Source organism: Bos taurus, chromosome 4 (genome assembly GCF_002263795.3).
Source record: "Bos taurus isolate L1 Dominette 01449 registration number 42190680 breed Hereford chromosome 4, ARS-UCD2.0, whole genome shotgun sequence".
In the NCBI taxonomy this organism is placed as follows: Eukaryota; Metazoa; Chordata; class Mammalia; order Artiodactyla; family Bovidae; genus Bos; species Bos taurus.
The window spans coordinates 50,033,811-50,054,754 of record NC_037331.1 but is presented as its reverse complement, the minus strand read 5'-3'; the positions used below and the strand labels follow the sequence as shown (position 1 = coordinate 50,054,754).

The window sequence follows — 20,944 nt, the reverse complement described above, 5'->3', positions numbered from 1 at the left end:
CAGCAGACGCCAGATCCTCAGAATCCATGTGGAAGCCTCTTAGGTGCCCAGGTGCATTTCTGAGGTGGCAGGAAGGCATACATCAGTTTGGTCCAGTCCTTTTCCACTATAGCACAGCTACCATGTGGTACAGGGGAACACTGGACCAGAGGTCCACCATGCTCCTCAAGAGTTAGAACCTTCACTTTCTGGTCTGTTCTAACCAACTGTGTCGTGTCTCCTTGACCACATCATGTTCCTAGGTTTACCCATATTTAGAATCAGGTGTTCAAATTAAGTCATTTCAGATTTCTATGGCAATTTACAAATTCAGTGATTAGTAACCCAATGAAGTAATAACAGCAAAGGCTTTCTGCTTTTTGTCTTAGCATCTGTTAACTTATTGAACTCTCAGAAGACATATGCAATGATCTCTGTTTTAGAAATGAGGAAACTGAGGCAGAGAGGAGCTAAGGAGGGTTCCCAGAGTTAGACCCTCCTTGTCTCCTCTCTGCCTCAGCTTTCTCATCTATAGAACAGAGTCTAGAGAATCCCCTGGACAGAGGAGCCTGATGGGCTACAGTCTTTGCAACGGGAGTTGCAAAGAGTCAGACACGACTAAAGTGACTTAGCACACATGCACGCACGCGCACACACACACACACACACACACACACACACCAGAGTTAAACAGCTAATAAGAAAGAGACTTAGGATTTGAACCCAAGCAGCCTGGTTACTGGAACTCTGCTCCTAACTTTTACATTAGTTGCTGCTAGAATAGATGTTTACTTTTACTTTCAATTGGAGGTTCATATTTGCAGGACAGAAATAGAGACACAGAAGTAGAGAACAAACATATGGATACCAAGGGGGAAAGGAAGGTGGGATGGATTAGGAGATTGCAATTGCCAGACACGTACTATTGATACTATGTATAAGATAGATGACTAATGGGAACTTATTGTATGGCTCTGGGGACTCTACTCAGTGCTCTGTGGTGACCTAAATGGGAACGAAATTCAAAAAGAAGGGATATATGAAAATGTAAAGCTTACTCACTTTGCTATACAACAGAAACTAACACAACATTGTAAAGCAACTATATTCCAATAAAAACTAGAAAGATAATAAATCCACTTATCAAAAAAAAAAAAAATGGAAAATTTCCTTCCTCATTAGGCTAAGAGCAGGTGAAGAGAATTGCCTTTTATCTGTTTCTTCTCCTTGTGCCTAGGCTGGGTGTGCAATTAGAGGGTCATAGGTCAACCCATCCCCAAATTTTTCATGCTGGAAAGGCTTTTATACACTGAATTTCCATCTGGTAATAGGACCTCTGTGGCTAAAGTCCATGACACTTGGTTGGATAAAGTAAATATCTCAAGAGCAGTCTGCATCTGCAGGTGTGCAATGGAAAAGTGAGGCAAGGATGAGTACAGTTCCACATGAAAACCCTCATATCTCAATAGTCTTTACAGAATTGGAGCACTTTATACACTTCTCAAGAGTAAAAGAGGAAACTCCAAGGCAATAATTCTCAAAGTCTTTCCCACTATGAATTCTCTCTACTATTTTGGAATGCTTTCCCTCATAGACTTCAGTTTTTGAAAGCTTGTTGTCAATCAAGCGGGTCACAATTAAGTAATACAGGATTTCCCACTTTATTCAAAGCCTTATATAATAGTCAATTAGAAATTGAGTAAAAAGAGATAACTAGAGATACTACCGGAGAAGGCAATGGCACCCCACTCCAGTACTCTTGCCTGGAAAATCTCATGGATGGAGGAGCCTGGTAGGCTGCAGTCCATGGGGTCGCTAGAGTTGGACACGACTGAGCGACTTCACTTTCACTTTTCACTTTCATGCACTGGAGAAGGAAATGGCAACCCAATCCAGTGTTCTTGCCTGGAGAATCCCAAGGATGGGGAAGCCTGGTGGGCTGCCATCTATGGGGTTGCACAGAGTCAGACACGACTGAAGCGACTTAGCAGCAGCAGCAGCAGAGATACTACACCAAGCTGGTAAAACTCAGCTGACAAGCTAGAAATTCAGTTATTTCTATTAGTCGTGAGAACGAATCTGGGTAAATGCATGGTCCCTGTAATGTGCTCTTGGTTCCTGTAATGTGCTCTTAGGCTACTTCCTGTATGTTTGCTTTCTTTAGTTTTCTTTGAATTACAGGAAGTACCTACCACTTAGTGAGCATCAGTTCTGCTGGGCAGTTTGCTTGCTTCATGTCTGATGTTTTCACTAAAATACAGATCAGGTATGACTCATTTCGCTGATGAGAACACCAGGTCCCAGAGAAACAAGAAATGTACTCCAAGTTAACATGGAGCAGTGCCAGAGTCCACATGGGCCATGTCTGCCTGACCTAAGTCCTGCTGCTTTATCCATTATAATAGCTGGTATCTTTGGGGGAACCTATGGTATGTGAATTATAACTCAAAATAAATGGAAGGAAGGAAAGACAGAGAAAAGGAAGGAAGAGAAGGAAGAACCACTGAGATCCAGACTTCATCACAGGCCAGGCATCAGACTTTAAAAAATTTTCTTTCAGTAATTTGAATGTGCAGCTGGCTGAGGCAGTAAGTGGTTGAAACAGTTCCAACGTTGCCAGCTCAGATCTCAGGCAGCAAGGAACCATCATAGGGCTCATTATAGTGTAGAACTTGCTTCTCTGGAAAGTGTTCTGACCACTGACACATCAGTTTCCTAAGGAAATAAAATATATGTACTAAGATCTAGGTGCCAAGATGTTGGTTCACTATAGCACCATTTACAGAAATCCAAATTAATCCAAATGCCCAGTTAGAAACTAAAAAATAAAGGATATCATATGACAGACTACTATGCATCTTCCCCGAAAATGTAAGTTATTTAAAGACAAGGAAAATTAAGAAGTGTACTTGAAAACTATTATGCCTAGGAAACCCCAGTTAAATCATTAGATTATAGCATCTCATGAATCAAAATCAACAAACACTAAAAACTGCATTAAGATATCTTGCTTCAACCACTGTTATGTACCTCTCTACCTCTTATAGGTTACACTTCCACTTCCTCTCCATCATTCTAGCTTTTATTTATTTAGCAAATTCAAATGAACATACAAATAGTAAATAAATAAAACACAAATGTATATGCATGAATACATACTCTAATTTCCTGCTTCATACACAAAGGTAGTAAACAATATACATTATTCTGCACTTCTTTGCGTTTACACAGCATAGGGTTCTTTTATGTCAGTCTCTAGGGATACATAGAAAGCTGTGTGATATTTCACTGGTGAATATACAATACTTTACAAAATGCCCCCGTGATATATTATTGGCTTTTTTCCACTCTTTCGCTATTACAAAAAATGTTGAAATTATAACAGTGTTTTGTGTTATTTTGACTATGTGTATTGGGTCATTTTGACAGCAGTGGCCAACTTTCCCAAGATGGTTGCTGTTATTCAGTTGCTCATTTGTGTCCAACTCTTTGCAACCCCATGAACTGCAGCACCCCAAGCCCATCACTATATCCCTGAGCTTGTCAAACTCATGTCTATTGAGTCAGTGATGCCATCTCATCCTCTGTCGCCCGCTTCACCTCTTGCCCTTAATCTTTCCTGGCATCAGGGTTTTTTCCACTGGGTCAGTTCTTTGCATCAGGTGGCCAAAGTATTGGAGTTTCAGCTTCAACATCAGTCCTTCCAATGAATATTCAGGGTTGATTTCCTTTAGGATTGCCTGTGATGGACACAGCACCAACCCGTACCTATACCATAAGGTAGGTTAATGCCAGGAGTGTGATGTCATAGGACAGGATTTTGCTGATTTGTCAGGTGAAAAATAATATTTCATTTATCTCACTGTGGTTTTAATTTGCTTTTCTCTTCCTGTGAGTGAGGATAAGCATCTCTTCATATATTTAAAGTCAATTCAGATTTCCTTTCCTCTGCAGTATTTATTCATGTCCTTTGATCACTTTTTCTATTGAGTAATAATAGTAACACATATTATAACCATCCTCATTTATTCAAGTGTCTATTTCTATAGATACAGACAAAACAAAAAGTTCACTGCATGGCACGTGGGTGAAAAAAATACGTGATTCGAAAATCCTTTTTGTGTATTAGAAAAAACATTGTCTCCTTTAAAATTGGGAAGGTGTTTTTTGTTTGTTTGCTTACAATCTGCTTTAGCTTCCGTGAAACCAGTTCTTTTGAAAACCAAATAGAAGTTCAGATCTCAAAACAAAAGAAGAGCAACCAGATACAAGAAAGAAGAAATCTAATTTAGTCTTCTTGGTTCTGAAGAATGTGATCAGGCATCCTTAGCCCAAATACCTGGCCATCCTCTTAGCAATCTGAAACTATTTCTGCATTGGGAGAGCATAGAAGGCAAGATGGAAAAACTGCAAATCACCCAAAGTTTTGTGTAGCTGATATCCCTGCCGGGGCCCCAAGGACAGTGCTGGGTAGTTTCCAACTTCTCAGCAACTTCCTGCCTCTCTCGCCCTGGGCAGCCCTGGCCTGGGAGGTGCAGAAAAGGGAGGGCAGTGGGGGTGGGGAGACAACCTGAGTGGCAGCAGGAGGGTGCTGGTACGGTTGGTGGGGTTTCACCCACTCAGGTTTCAATTTTGTTCACGTGCTCTGTCAAGTGTGGTTGATTCGTGGAAAACGCTCAAAGTCAAACTGGCCTTGACTGGTTGGATCTTTGCAAAGTGTAGCTGGGGTGTCACAAAAAAATAACAGTTAAACCACAACCAACTTTGCTCACTTTCAAAGGGTCACAGCTAATGGAATAAAAGGTCCTTCTGCACAGTCTTGCGATTGTTATCACACATACTCTGGGCTGGGGGTTCAGGTTCCCCACTTTTATAGACAGAATTCATCCAATGAGCTCCTCTCAGGATGTCCAAATGCTGCACCTCAAGACCCTGAAGGAAAGGGCAGACAGGACTCCTTGGAACACAGGACTCCTTCCACCAACCACCTGTGCTCTTCCATGATCTGTGAGGCTGATATGTCTTGGTTTTATTTTCTCAGTGTAGACCCGGTGACAATGAGACCCAATCCCCGAACCCAGTGACATAGAAAGACTGCAGATGTGCTTTCTCCCTCACGAGAAACGAGATACAGAAGGCCCTGGGGTCACCTAGCTCTGCAACTGAGTATCATATATACTAGTCACCCAAGCCCTCTACAGGGACAAAATAACTTGAGAGTCAATCTGAGCAAGGCTTTCCAGATGGTAAATCAGATGACAGTGTGAAAGGTGAATAGCAGAGGGCTGCTCAGCAACATGAGCATGAAGAGCAGGTGGCCCCCCTCCCCACCCAGCAGGTCCAAGCAGGGGTCCAGGCCCTGCACTCCATCCGTCCGGCTCCAGAGGGAAGCAGGGCTCTACGGCTGAGGTCAAGGCTTCAGCTGTCACAGTCTGAACTTGCAGCACAGTCAAGTCACATCCTTCCTTCCTCTTGTCTTTTCTCTGAGAGCCAACATCTGGGGTCCCTGCCCTCCCAGGAGGACTGGCCACATCCTACTAGTCCACCCTGAGTGTAGGGGGAGAGCTCCTTCCTAGGTTAAAGTCACACACTGATGTCCGGCTCAGGCCCCGTTGTGATCGTGGTGTAGACGCGGGTCCACTCCTGGGACAGGACGTTCTCACTGTGATGACACCATTGAAGGCTGGAGGTTTTAGTCCACAGCCTGACCCTGGAGCTCCCCCTTTCTCCACATAAGGTGCTCCTTCTGGTGAGGCCCCAGGCTCCCAAGGAGCTCCAGCTGCACTTCTGTTCTTAAATGACATAATGAATAACGACAGGAAACTGATAGACATGCTGCTTCCCATGAAGCACTGTGTTGAATATTTCTTTTTAACAAAAACAGCTCACAATAGAATTGAGTTCATTTTGATTCAAGCTAACTAAACACAAGGGGAAATAATTTCATAGAAAGGGTTTAAAGAAGGGTATTCGGACTATTTTAGATCATTCTTCTAAGAGAAAGATTCTATCTCTGGTGAACTTCTACATGTATTCACAATCCCTCAGGTTCCCCTTTTGTAAGTCTAATACTTTAGGCCAAATACATAATGCAAACAGGAAAAATAAAACTAATCATTTTGATATGCTGGAGTTTATTACCTTTTAAAATTGTACAAACAGCGAATGTGCATGAGTTAAAAAACATAAGGGAAATGTAGGGAGTTAAAAAAGAAATACAAAAGAAATTCAAAACATGAGACAAAAAAATTCCATTCTGCAAATCAAAATAAAAAGATATTTTACATACTAAAAAAGTGTTATTCCAATATATTAAGAAGTCTTTTTGATTAGGAACATAGCACAAGACTTTCTGCAACTATTCATTGACAGGTCAGATCCCGTCTCACTGAACATAGGGTGGACCACGACATTTCTTACCAGCCACAGGCAGGTAACATAAATGGACGCAGGTATGGTACCATGTCTGTGAGGTATTACAATAAATAAATGCTTTACTAGCCGTTCAATAATGTCAGCAGTGGATGTCACCATTTCAACCTTCAATAGGGAGACCCCATCTCCAGTTCCTTTTTCTTTCTGGTGACTTTCAATGAAGGTTTTTCACACTTAGAAGAAGAGAGAACACAACAATATTTGAGATGCAGTGTAAAAAGGCAAAATGCTACACTTGAAAAACCACGGATGGGGCGACACAAGATCTTAAAGCCTTTTAGAAAAGGATCTACTATTCACATGCCCACGATTTTGTCGTATGTCTGAACACTGTTGTAGGAAAAGGGCCCGAAGCACAGTGGATACCACTGATGCAGGCCCTTCAATACCAGGACTCTGGCTGCCTCTGCCGGCATATCTGACTCTATGCCAACCGCCCACCTTCTATGAATCAGTGCACTACTTTTTCCTGCTTTAAAATTTTATTTCATTATTTTTTATTGAGATATAATTGATAAATAACATTTTAAGTTATATCACATAATGACTCTATATTTGTATATAATATACAAATATATACAAATTTTGAAATGGTCACCACAATAAGTCTACAGAAGTTAACATCCTTCACTATACATAGTTAACAGATTATTTTTTTATCAGATGAAGTTTTAAGGTCTATTCTTTTCCTTCTGTGGTTAAATAATTAAGCAGAAATACAGCTTTTACAACTGACTGTTTATTCGCTCATATTTGTGAGGTTGAAATGTTTCCTTTGATGATTTGAAGGGACTGAACAATGTGCCCTGACCTGGAGGCACGTGGAGCCCGACTGCTGTGACTGGACCACACCTGTCATCGCAGAAGCTCCAACACCCTCCAGAGACGACCGTCCTGTGCGGACCAGGGTGGATGCTGGTACAGACGGGGCGCCTGAGTCCTGGCCCTGCCCCTGCCAGCTGTGGGACCCTGGACCAGTCACTCACCCTCAGTCTTCCCTGCCAGTGGGGACAAGGGCAGTACTACCTCCCGGGACTGCTGCCCTTGCCGCCCTCAGAAGTTAGGGTTTGTCATTAAATCATGCCTGACATGGAGACACTCTGGCTACAATAAACAAAAATGAACTGTCATCCTTATTCAGAAATATGGGACTCTTACGTAGTTTTCATCCTCTGCCAATTTATACCTAGAAAATGTTCAGAGATTTTACATAATAAAATGTGCCTGACAAATTCACGTAATTAGGAGAAATATAACTATAATCACTCTCACATTTTCTGAATTTAACTTTGAATCTACTTGAAGGAAGGCTCCATATTTAACTACTTCGCTATTAACAGTTTCATTTTCAAAGACTTACTTTAACAAAAGTCTTACTCATAGTTCTAAAAGTGGTTTTTCACTGTCCTGCTTTTCTTCAGCTTCATTTTCAGATCCTAGATGGTAGAGAAGGGGAAGGAGAAAAAGTACCACATTCAATTACAGTAACAAATGATTTCTTTAACATTTAATATATGTGCATAAAATTTTAAATGAGGGCTACATGTGTTTAATCCACAAGAGATCTGAGTTAATGAAACTGTAAAATAGTTTTACGTTATATCTTATAGAAGGAAAACCTTTCAATATCATTCACACTAATCTGTCCAATGGATTTCATGTATGTTCTCCTAAAAATATTCACATAGACCAAGAACTATTATCCACTGCTCCTCCTTTTCTGCTTCTTTGCTGAAACGCTTACCTGGTTTTCAAGTGAAAATCTCTTTGGTATAAATAACTTCATATACGTATTTGAAAAATGGCTGTATTCAGTGAGTGAGAGAGGGAGTCTAAAGTATGGGGCAAGCTGAAAGTCACCACTGTGTGCTGTTTCAGCAACCATAGTTACAACCATTCTGAGTCAGTGTTGCATGCTGCTGCTGCTGCTGCTAAGTCACTTCAGTTGTGTCCGACTCTGTGTGACCCCAGAGACGGCAGCCCACCAGGCTCCCCCGTCCCTGGGATTCTCCAGGCAAGAACACTGGAGTGGGCTGCCATTTCCTTCTCCAATGCATGAAAGTGAAAAGTGAAAGTGAAGTTGCTCAGTCGTGTCTGACCCTCAGCGATTCCATGGACTGCAGCCTTCCAGGCTCCTCCGTCCATGGGATTTTCCAGGCAAGAGTACTGGAGTGGGGTGCCATTGCCTTCTCTTCTATTATTGTTTTTTTTAAGAACATACTTTATTTTTCAATTCTTATTTTTATTCATTTTTTGGCCACAACATGCAGGATGTGGGATCTTAGTTCCCCGACCAGGGACCGAATCCATGCCCTCTACATTGGAAGCATGGAGTCTTAACCACTGGATCAACAGGGAAGCCTCTACCTTCTAGTATTCTTGAATTTGACCCAGTCATTATTCTGGGATGATATCCTTAGGATATATCCTTGAGGAAATAACACTTTTTTCCATTATGAGACTTTCCCCCTAAAAATGAGAAGAAAAATCTAATGTCTGAGTGTAGAAAAATATTATATTATTATATTTCATGGAAATATAATTCTATAGTACATAACAACATGGGAAATGTATATGCAATAAAAGTAAAAGCAAATATATAACAAGAAATACAGTATAAGATCGTATTTGATAAAAACTTATAACTTTATATACTAGCATGAATCAGTAAGACTAGGAAAAAAAAAGACCAGGTGACTTATGTACATTTCTGGATATTCCAAAATTTCTACAGTAAACTTAAAGTGACTTTATAACTTTTTAAAAAGGATATAAATAATATAGACAGTATAGCCAACACACATTATGTAAATTACAAACACAAAGTAGAAAGAAACAAACTGTCAATACTAATGTTGCTGAATAGTCTGAAGGACAGTTATCTTCTACTTTTGTTCTTTTCACATTTTTATAGCAATTACACATTCCTCTCATACTTAGGGAAGGGAACTAAAGACGGTGGTGAGGAGACGAAGGGAGCAGGCTAGGATGTTACCTACTAACCTACAAGAGCAGCCTGCCTCACTGTCACTTTACTCTTACCACATAATACAGTTCAAAAAGGACACTTTCACCAGGAGGGAAATTGGGGGGCAGGATAAATCGGGAAAGTGGGACTGACACAGACACAATACTATATACAAAATAGATAACTTATAAGGACCTACTATATAGCACCCAGAACTCTACTCAATACTCTATAATGACCTATAAGGGAAAAGAATCTTTAAAAGAGTGGATATTACATATGTGTATAATTGATGCACTTTGCTATGCAACTGAAACTAACACCACATTGTAAATCAACTATATTCCAATAATTTTATTTTTTTTTAAAAAAGGGCACTTTTTGGAGAATGTCTGCCTGGATTATAGCCAAGAATGAATCTGGCACAGAAGAATGAACCCCCAAAGAAGCTTAAGAAAAGTCTGTGTCCCACACCTAAACCTCACAAATGTCATATCGTTCAGATTAGGTTTGTGGTAAAACAAATACATAAAGATACAGTGGCAGGAAGGCTTCACTTCCCAGCTTATTACACTGCCGGAAATCTTAGAGACTCCAGGGTGGTTTAACTGCCATCTCGCTTGCAAGGAGTCTAAGGAAGCTGATCACATGGAGTCTTCCTGTTTCCGGGCTCATTTTCCACCTGTGAGGGTAACGGCATTCAAGCCACAATAAACTGACATGCTTTAGAACTACTGGGAAGTCCTGCTGCTGCTGCTGCTGCTGCTGCTAAGTCGCCTCAGTCGTGTTCGACTCTGTGCGACCCCATAGACAGCAGCCCACAGGCTCCCCCGTCCCTGGGATTCTCCAGGCAAGAACACTGGAGTGGGTTGCCATTTCCTTTTCCAATGTATGAAAGTGAAAAGTGAAAGTGAAGTCGCTCAGTCTTGTCCGACTCTTAATGACCCCACGGACTGCAGCCTACCAGGCTCCTCTGTCCATGGGATTTTCCAGGCAAGAGTACTGGAGTGGGGTGCCATTGCCTTCTCCGTTGGGAAGTCCTAAATAAAGTCAAATTTTTAAAACACAGTAATACATATGCTTTCCCTAATCTCAAAGTGAAAGCTACTAAGGTGTTCTGGCTATTGTCAAAGAACGAGTTCAACCAGTCTTCTCCGAAAAGGAATTATAAAAACTAATGAACCAAACAGCAAATTCAGTGCTAGGGAGGCAATCTAAGGCTTGAAACTTTGTGAGAAGTGCTTGAAAAACTGCAGAACTGAGATAACAATATTGTTCCTCCACCTCCCATCACTCAGCTTCATGGTATGAAGGTTCTTCCACATATGGCAGGCTGTAAGGACTGGCAGCAGATTTACACATTTGAAGGAGCTCCTTTCATTTGAGGTGAGGAGTAATGCAGTGGTGCAACAGTTGTGTGTGAGCATAAGGCCCAGAGTCTTTGCTGGTTTGAGGTGATGGTCAAGGCTGCAGCAAGCATATGCTTGCCTGAAGCTGGGTACAAACTCAACGGAAACCCAAGAGAACCCGTGCTAGACCAGGCGACTTTGAGGCTGTAAAATGTGCAGAGGAGATGCAAAAATATTCAGCAAAAAGCACAAGCAGAAGAAGACTCGAAAAGACCTGAAATTCAAATGTGCTATCCAATACACACAAATGGCCATCTGCCCGAGGATGCAAGTCTTAACCAAGGTGACTGATCACAAAACCTGTCCAATCACTGGTTAGCACTATACTGTGTGGACACAAGGGCAACTCCTAAGAACTCGGGCTTAAAAATGAAAGAATTTATAACAACTGAGAAGACACATCTGCAGCCACACCACAGGCGACATAATTTCACAGGCAGCCCACCGGCTGCTGCTGCTGCTGCTAAGTTGCTTCAGTCGTGTCCGACTCTGTGTGACCCCATAGACAGCAGCCCACCAGGCTTCCTCGTCCCTGGGATTCTCCAGGCAAGAATACTGGAGTGGGTTGCCATTTCCTTCTCCACCACACCAGCATGGATGGTGCTAAACAAGTCTAGATGGAGGCACTGAAAATTTAATTTTGGCATCAAATTAAATTTTCAGTGCCTCCATCTAGACTTGTTTAGCACAGATGACAGGATGCAACTGAGTTATTCTTAAGTCAACCATTCAATGATTCAGGATGTGACAAATTACCTTTTATCCAACATCACAACTGGTTCATTTAAATTATCTGAGCACATAAGAACTTCAACCTGACCATCTGAGAGAGAACTGGGCTTCCTCCTTCTTTCAACTTAATACATAGGCAAACAGGATACGGCTAAAGCAGCAAGGAAATCTGCAAAAAAACCACCTTATATCCTTTAAAATACATCCACTAAAATGTGCTAATTTTCCAAGGCTCTGTGACTCTAAAATTCAAGCCATTCCTTTACAAGGAAAAATGCTAACATTTAAATTTCTGGTGCCTCCAATTTCTTTCTTCCTCTCTTTATTTATTCCTTCAAAAGTTCTAAGTTTACTATGTACCAGGCACTCAACTTGGTACTAGAGAAAGACAGACAACAGGCAAGGCAGGCCCCAGCTGTACTCTTAATGACTAGGGGCCGATCAGCAGGGTACTAGGATAAAAAGCTTATAACTTCTGCTGCTGAAAACCATTTAATATTTGTCCACTGACCTAACAAGAAAGTTTTAGAGTAAAATCTTTTCTGGGCACATTAATTCCAAGAATAGTTTTTAATCTTAATTCTTTCCTAAATTGAACACAGACAATGAAAATACACAGTAAAGTAAGTAACCTTGAACACTCCTCTGCCCACTACTAATCTGGTCTTTGTCTTAAACAATGCAGCCACCCAGTGGAATGCTTACAGTGTTGTTTTTGTTTAGCTTTATAATTCTATGATGTGGTAATGCTTTCAAATGCCACTAGGGGGTGGTAAAAGTCAAAGGAGGAAGCCCATGGCTTGCTTGATGAAAAATGCCTGAGGAGGTATTCCTCACATTATTATCCTGCTGTTCTGAACTTCTGATTAAAAAAAAAAGTACACATAGGTGCTGAGAAATTCTATTAGTCTCAGGAAAAAGGTACACAAAAAGATGAACTATAATGTAAACTTCAAAAAAAAAAAAAAAGATTGAGTCCTCTGACATACAAAAATCTCAAGGAAATCATCCTTATAATGAGGTAATGAAAAGTTTAATACTCATCCTAGTGTCTGTTGACTGAGAAATAGCTTTTCTGCCCAATCATATCTTTATTTCATCTGACTCTATTATTTTGTTGTTGTTGTTTTTTAAGATTTACTTATTTTTTAGCTGGGCTGGGTCTTTGTTGCTACCGGCAGGCTTTACTGTTTGTTGCGGTACACGGGCTTCTCATCGCAGTGTCTGCTCTTGTTGCAGAGTGCAGGCTCTAGGTGCACCGGCTTCAGTAGCTGCAATGCATGGGCTCAGCAGTTGCAGCTCCCGGGCTTTAGAGCTTAGTAGTTGTGGCACATGGGCTTAGTTGCTCTGTGGCATGTTGGATCTTCCTGCACCAGGGACCAAACCAGTGTCCCTTGCATTGAAAGGCAGATTCTTAATCACTGCACCACAAGGGAAGCCCTATGATTTTCTTTTATATTGCTTTTAAATTCAACACCAATAGTCCAGAGTATCAAGTTACTTCAAGTTCCCCTGACTCCCTATGTCACAATAAGATGTCTTTGATCTTCACATGGCTCTTTCTGCCTGGAGTTTGTTTTACTCTATTGTGTGTGTGTGTGTGTGTGTGTGCGCGCGTGTGTTTAAAATATTTACTATGTGTAGTGTGAGAATAAAATAATGTAGTCTCTAACTCAAGTTTACATCCTAATAACAGAAACAGGCCAAGTCACTGCCAAAGTCAGCGCAGTCAACCCAGGATGACAGTGCTGTGGAAGGGATCTTACGAACATGAGGCAAAAGATGCCCTACCTACGACTGATGGGGTCAGGGGGCATGGTGGGGGTGGGGTTAGGAAGAAGGCTTCTCAACATCTGAGTGGACACTGGGACCACAGAGGTATGTCAAGGATAGAACAAGCAAGATGCACAATGGCTTGGGGGCTCTGATGTATTTTCAGAAATCTAAGACTGGCACACAGGAGCCTAATGAGAGGAGAGTGTGGACCATGGTGGGTAGACATACAGGTGCTTTCTGCCAGGCTTAGGATCCAATCACTTTCTTAATCTTTTATGTCACTGAAGGCTTTTAGGCAAGGGAATAATAACATGGTCAACTTAGCTAATATTGAAAAAAATATAAAATTTGCATATATTAGCTGTGATCATAGATGCTAGTCCTGGAGCTGGGGTTCAAGTCCAAGCTCCACTCTCTTACTCCTTGTGTAATATTGGACGAACTATCTCACCTCTCTGTGCCTCAACTTGCTGATCTCTAAAACAGGGATAATGAGACTTTAACCTTAGAGAGGTTATGAGGAACCCTTAGAACAATGCAGTCATTCTATCTAACATGGTATTATGGTGGCTGCTTGGGAGAAGGCAACTGAGGAGGAGGCTGTTGCAGAAACAGAAGTGATGACAATTTAAATGAAATCAAGGAGGTAGCAACAAAGAGGTTCAAAATGGCATGGTGAACGATGGGCTGGGAGCCATAGGAAAAGGCCGGAGTCCCCAGTGAGGCTCTGGTTTCTCACATGGGCAAAGGGGTGGGTGGTGCTCTCAGACATGGGGGATTCTGGAGGAAGGTCAATCAGGGGGTGACAGATAACACAGAGCATCAAGACTCTCCCCGTCCACATATCGGTGTGGAAGACCCTCTATCATATTTATTTTTGCATCTCTGCATCTCATTATGGGTTGCACATCAAGACCACGTCTTATTTATATTCACACCCTAAATGTCTGGTATGTTAAATGTTTGCTAAGCGTATTGAGAAGTACAGGGGGTTAGGTGAGGGGGAAAAGCTTTTGAATGATAGACAAAAACATAAATGATAAATCAAATTTTCTACCTGCTTCAGATTCAGGAGGAGAATAAAACTGACCATCAGAAAGACCCCCAGGAATCAGCGCCGCCCTCTCCGAGGCATCCTGAACTATCAAGAGTCCTGGAAGAGAAGAAATTCAGATGCTGGGAATGATGCCACTGTTCTGGTAGCTTTGTGGCCAGGTTAACCAAAATAAAAGTGTTATTATTACATTTTTAAAACTCTTAGTAGGAAAGAGTACTTTGAAAAATCTTTCAACCAAAAACTAAGTGTTAATAGAATCTTCCCATCTGGAAATACCTACTTTCCTATAGAAATCAACAACATCAAAACCAAAGCACAAAGCCAAACAAAAAAAAAGAACTCATGAGGTTGTACAAATGGCCTCTCTACATCTGGTTAGAGAAATGCCAGCATAAAAGCAAAAAAACACTAGCAGAGAGGCTGTCGACAATGCATTCTTTTGGCTGAAGCTGAGTTACACCGAGATAAAGCTGGAGGAAACACCAGACCAAACAGTAGGTGCCAGGTGTGCATGTAATATTGGTGACAGTGAAAATAAATGGTATTTTCAATGTTTTCACTAATTATGTGCTTTGCTTTATTAGCAACTTTAGTTTAATCACATAGGCATGCAAGCCTCAGTCACACGAACAGCTGAAGTACTTTCATTAAAGTTCAGTTTGATGTTTATATACAACTTAAACAATTTTTATTTTTTTACTTTTGGTCAGGCCTGGCAGCACAAGGGATCTTAGTTCCCTAACCAGGGTCTGAACCCACACTCCCTGTAGTGGAAGCCCAGAGTCCCAATCACTGAACTACCATGGAATTCTTTTTAACAAGTGGCTTCATTTAGCTTTACTTGTCCCTTTTCCACAATACAGTCTCATACAAGAAGAGAAAGCACAGGATAAAGATGGATCTTAGTCTGATTAATGTGTTTTAAAATCTATTCCTGAATGATAATTCTTTTCTCATCGATTTCATCTTTGTATTTGAACTTTTGAAAAATAAAATCACTTACAAGGTTATTTTTCCTTCTACTATATCTTGAGGTTATAATCATGTTTAACTTTCTGTAAGACACAATAAATTTTTTTTTTTTGCCTATTAGGTGGGGCAAATCCAGCCAGATGACTGAGAGAACATAAAAATAGCAAGTTTTACAACTGTCTGAGTCTCTGCTTTGAACTTTGATTATATGTGTCTGAGGGGACAGGTGGAATGTGTGTGCTTCCACTAAGGCCATCACGCAGAGAAGAATTCCCGTCTAAAGTTCAATCATTTGGATTTCCAGTGAACATGCTGTGATGCTCAAAGCCACACAAGGAATGATAACAACTTTAACAGGATTCATGACCACACATTGCCAGCTCTCACCCTCTACTCAGAGGAGGATGGAAAGCCTGAGACGGGTGAACATTTCTCTGGCTGGCTAACTTCCTCCTCTCCTTTCCATCTCCATCAGCAACCCACCAACAGTCCCCCTTCAGGCACTCAGTTATTCACATGGCAGCCCAAAGGCACCATCTGTGGGATGGACAGTGATAGGAGACTCTGGAGAATCAAGAACTTCTATGTAGAACTGCTACCTTGGCATGAAATGCTCCGCGACCTCTAGCTATTATCAATAGGGAGAAAAGGTCAACCTGTCTAAGGAGAAGGAGGCGTTGGCTACTGCTATTGCTGCTGGAATGTCTTTTTCACCAGTATTCACACTTCCTTCCAGGGAAGTCTGCCCTAACAGCTGGAGCAAGGGGCCACATCCTGTCCCTGTCCCTTCATCCAACTCTTCCCGCAGTGTCTCCTGCAGCCTGCAGGGTGGAGACCCCAGATCTGCCTGACTCCACCCACAGCTCCACGCAAAGCCAGATCTCAGAACCCTCCTACACTTTTGGTGGGAATGTAAATTGTCCCAGCCACGATGGAGAACAGTATGGAGTATAAAAACTAAAAATAAAGCTACCATGTGGTCCAGCAATCCCACTCCTGGGCATATATCTGGAGAACACCATAGTTCAAAAAGATACATGCACCCCAGTGTTCACTGCAGCACTATTTACAATAGCCAGGACATAGAAGCAACTAAATGTCCACTGACAGATGAATGAATAAAGAAGAATGGTACATATATACAATGAAATATTACTCAGCCTTAAAAGAAGTATGAAATAATGCCATTTGCTGCAACATGGCTGGACCCAGGGATCATCATACTAAGTGAAACAAGTTAGACCAAGATAAATATGATAATTACTTATACATGGAATCTAAAAATCGATACAAATGAACTCATTAACAAAACAGAAATGGACTCATAGGCTTAGAAAACAAATTTATGGTTACCAAAAGGGAAAGGTGGGAGAGGAAGGGATGAATTAGGAGGTAATCCCAATTACATATATACACTAATATATATAAGAGAAATCATCAACAAGGACCTACTGTAGAGCATAGGGAACTCTATTCAATACTCTGTAATATCCTGTATGGGAAAAGAATCTGGAAAGAAATAAATATATGTATATGAACAACTAAATCACTTTGTTATACATGTGAAACTAACAAACACTGTAAATCAACTATACTCCAGTGTAAAATAAAAATTAAAAAACAACAAAAAAAAAGCCAGAACTCTGCAGCCCCTCCCCCCTACCTGGGGGGAGGTAAACTCAGGAGGTAAACTCGGAGAGAAACTTACTGTTTTCTTCTTCTGCCTCTTGTGGTAACACTTTGAAGTCCAGGAACCATGTCTCGATCCAGGCAAGGATGAAGGAAATGATGGGCAGCACATAGCCAAAAGCCCCTTGTGAGAAAAGCTGGAAGAACAGATGTGACCAGGAGAGACAAACAGTTACTATGAGCTCATTCTAGAGAACAAGACATCAGTACAGTCACGGCACAAAAAAGCGGAAAGCCATACCTTTGAGAGGATCACTTTTGCTAATAAAAAGGCACTGGTCACTGCTGTTGTCAACTGAAAGACACATAATCCAGCAACATTCAAATTAGATATGTGACACTGTAAAGGCATTGCTGTCATGCAGGAGAACCATCTGAGCCAGAAACAGGTAATGCTTGAAAAGGCCCTGGCACGCCTGGCTTCCTCCCATGTCACTTTTCCTCTGTCCCCTAAACCAGATGGGGGCAAAGAGGGCTTCCACATGGCACGGATGCCCTACATGGCAGCTTGAGGTTTCCCTTCACCCACAGGCTGGTATGTTGGGAAACTCAATTTTGTCCACTGGAGGGTACAACATGTAAAGATGCTATCTGCATAGAAGGGACCAGTGAAAGCGAGGCAGGGCTCCCCCAGGGCTCAGGAAGGCCAGAGATTATTCCCACAGGACCTGGACCTTGTGTCTTCATCCTCTAACTAATATATGCAGCAATAAGAAACCTAACCAACGTGAATGCCAACAGGAGTCTTGACTGACAAAATGGAGATCAAGAAATACCAGGTGTCATGCTTGGTTACTATTAACAAAGTTGCAGAGTCAGTTTTGTTAGCAAAACACAACATACACACACACACACGCATGCACATATACACATTAATACATACACACACAGATACGCCAGCATTGGAAGAGGAGGCATCTTACATTATGATACTAATTAATTTTATGGGCTGACACTAAGTACTTTTCAGGAACCAGCTGACTCCTTCCAGCTGCCTGGTCCCCTCTCTGTAAACATTTTTAGAAACAAGAATCAACAACAATAAAATGGATGTGCTTGAAGTGACTCTTTGATAATTTCAAGCTAGAGATTAAAGAAGGTTTCTTAAAACTCAGTGCATAGTCAACTACTTTCTGAAACAAACACTGAGACAGATTTTCTGAAAGATACCAGTGCACATCATGGAAACTGAACAGAATGTCCCAAATTGGGATGGCTGGAGAAAATGGACAAGCAACAACCATCACAGCTGTTTGGGATCAGCAACAGCATACATTCAGGAAAGGGAGCTGAGTCTGACTGAAACTGATGGCCTCCATCCATGCAATGTGAGCTTGGGGTTCGATGGATGGTTTGACAGCAGCCCAGGGTTCTGTGGATGCTCAGAAGAGATGGTCCAGGCAGACAAGGCACATGGTGGATGCCCTCTTAGGACAGCACACAACTCTATGCCCAGCTGGACAAGCCCGTGCCAGGTCCACACAGACCAAGGTCCCACGCAGTTTAGTCCTGCCCAAGTCTTCCAGTCTGAGGAGCTTCCCCCATATACCTGCTTTGTTTAGAGCTCTCAACAAGGTGACTGTTCAGAGGTCCACGGAAATGGCGAAAATAATTCAGGCAGAATTGCTTATAATTCTTCTTTCAACCAATGAATATTTATTGAGAAGAGCTTGTGCCAAAGCTCTGGGCTGGATGCCAGGAAATGGAGGTGAGTAAAAGATGCCACTGCCTTCAAGAAATCTGAAGGCAGCAATAAAAGGGAACTTTTACCTTTAAGACTGGAGGGAGGCGGGTAACACAGGGAGGAAGGCAAGGATCAAAATCAGCAGAGACTAAATGGTGAAAAATCACCAAGAAGTTTCAACCCAAGAGGAAATGGTCCAAACTGCTTTGAGACAGAGGGACTGAACTCATTTCTCATTTGCAAAATGAGGTAGAGGGTGGGCTGGTGCTTGGACCACAATCACTGCTAGGCCCCTGAAATCCTCACTTGTCTCAGTTTCTATAGCAATAAAGATAGTTACTCATCACCTCTGGAGAGAAGCCCTGGAGAACGAAACCTACTGAGGTGTGAAGGACAGGGATTCAGGAGAAGCCAGGGGGATTCAACTCAGATGGAAGCCACACGTGCCCCCAGCTCAGCCCTCTTGTGAGCAGGCCTTGGCCACCAGCGCTGGAGGGGGGACCACTCACCAGGCATACTCACCGCTATGGCCCACCAATGGCGCAGTCTGCACACTGCATATGCAAGTATTAACACTTTAAATCGAAAAACTGCCAAAAGCTATATTAAAAAAAAAAAAGACAAGCTTTCAGGAATATAGACAAAGGTATACATTAAGTTTTATGAAGAACCCACCAAAGTGTTTTCATTATTCTGATTTAGTTGAAAACTGTCACAAACGGGTACTGGTCTATAGACCAGTTTGGGATCTCTGCTCTAGAATTTGTGGAATATCGCGTAGACAGGGACTCGAATTAACTTCCCATTATCAACAAAAGAATATATAGTGAGGGGTTTCTTTTATCTTTCTATTTGAGTCCAATAGATTCTGATATCATTTTAAGGTTGGAGACAAGGTTTTGAAAGTCGACTCCAAGCACCTTTCCACTCACTTTTGATACTGGATTGTTAGTGAAGTCCTCTGGAAAGCTCTGAGTTACTGGGGTGTTGCTAGAGTTCTGCAATCCCAGGAGCTGCCCTCTGATTGTTCATCATGGTTTAGGGACTTTTGTGAAACGCTTTATGTGTATCACTGTCCCACATAATCCCCAACCCCAGCAATTCCATGAGTCAGCAACTATTATGATGGATACAGAAACTGTCCAAGGCCACACAGTCTTAGGAGGAAGCCAGGATTGAACCCAGGTAGCCTGATTTCAAAGACCAGGCTCCTAGCCACTATTCCAATTGTCTTAGTAATTCTCATTTACTAAGGAATAAACATAGAATAAAATTGTACCTATTTTACTTGAAAAATATGCTTATTCTGAGTAGTAAGAAGTCAGGTAGGTGGCTCTTGGCTCAGGGTAGGGGTCTGCCAACTGTTCCTTACTAATCAAAACTGCTGAAGGGCTGGAAGCTGACAACTTCATTGCTATCAATGACTGTGTGACCTCACTCAAGACCCTTTCATGTAAATGAAGTTTGCAGCTATATTTGTTTTAATTTGCAGCTTTCATTAAAAATGGGTTTACCAGTAATATGCTCATCATTTAGTTTATTTATCCTACTCCTATCTCTGCATTCTGGACTTGGCAAAAGCATAAATCTTAATTCCTTTATCTCAGTCTCCCAGATCCCAGGGTTTCCTGGAGGCTGCGTCCATTTCCAAGGCCAGGCGTGACAGTCTTTCCAAGCTGAGCTAATAGGTCCCACCTAATTGTCCAATATCATTAACTCTCTAAGCAGAGTTCAGACAACCCTTGGAGATCTGGCCAGAGGATTAACTTGGTTTCCTAAGAATTCCTGGCTCAGACTACTTAAGACAAATTCATCAGAGGAAATAAAAGGAAAGAGAGAAGTCAATTTTGTTATTAAATGTCAATAGCTTTACAGAAAAAAATTATCAAGAGATTTAGGATCTAACATGCTCTGCCACAAGTTCAGTGATGTGGGGTAGGTCAAGACACTGACCCATGAGATTCAATGTCTTCCTCTGGAAAATCAGATTAAATTATATCAGTGGTTTTCCAAATACTCTGTGGCAGCCAAACACTTTTTCAAAATAATCTTACTGGAACACTAACATACTGTACAGATGAAAATGGAATCTACTCAGATTGCAAGGGGGTGATGACAAGGAACCTGGATCTCTATTTACTGAGAATCCCATCTCTTTCCTGCTACACACTTCAGCAGGGTAACTCAGAAAAACAAAACAAAGCTAGACTTTTTAGAGCAGTTCAAAAGCCACTAGAAAATAT

At 41.6% G+C, this 20,944-nt stretch overlaps 1 protein-coding gene across 1 annotated transcript in view; it reads right to left on the bottom strand.

The window, feature by feature from the left end:
* Window positions 1-6,095: 6,095 nt before the first annotated feature.
* STARD3NL (STARD3 N-terminal like) overlaps window positions 6,096-20,944 on the bottom strand; it is a 61,202-nt gene continuing 46,353 nt past the window's right edge. Inside the window, 6 exon segments of the mRNA NM_001075427.2 lie at window positions 6,096-6,587; window positions 7,775-7,850; window positions 14,357-14,452; window positions 17,037-17,154; window positions 17,259-17,312; window positions 19,224-19,301. Coding sequence (NP_001068895.1) covers window positions 7,792-7,850; window positions 14,357-14,452; window positions 17,037-17,154; window positions 17,259-17,312; window positions 19,224-19,301 — 405 coding nt within the window. The 3' untranslated portion in view covers window positions 6,096-6,587; window positions 7,775-7,791.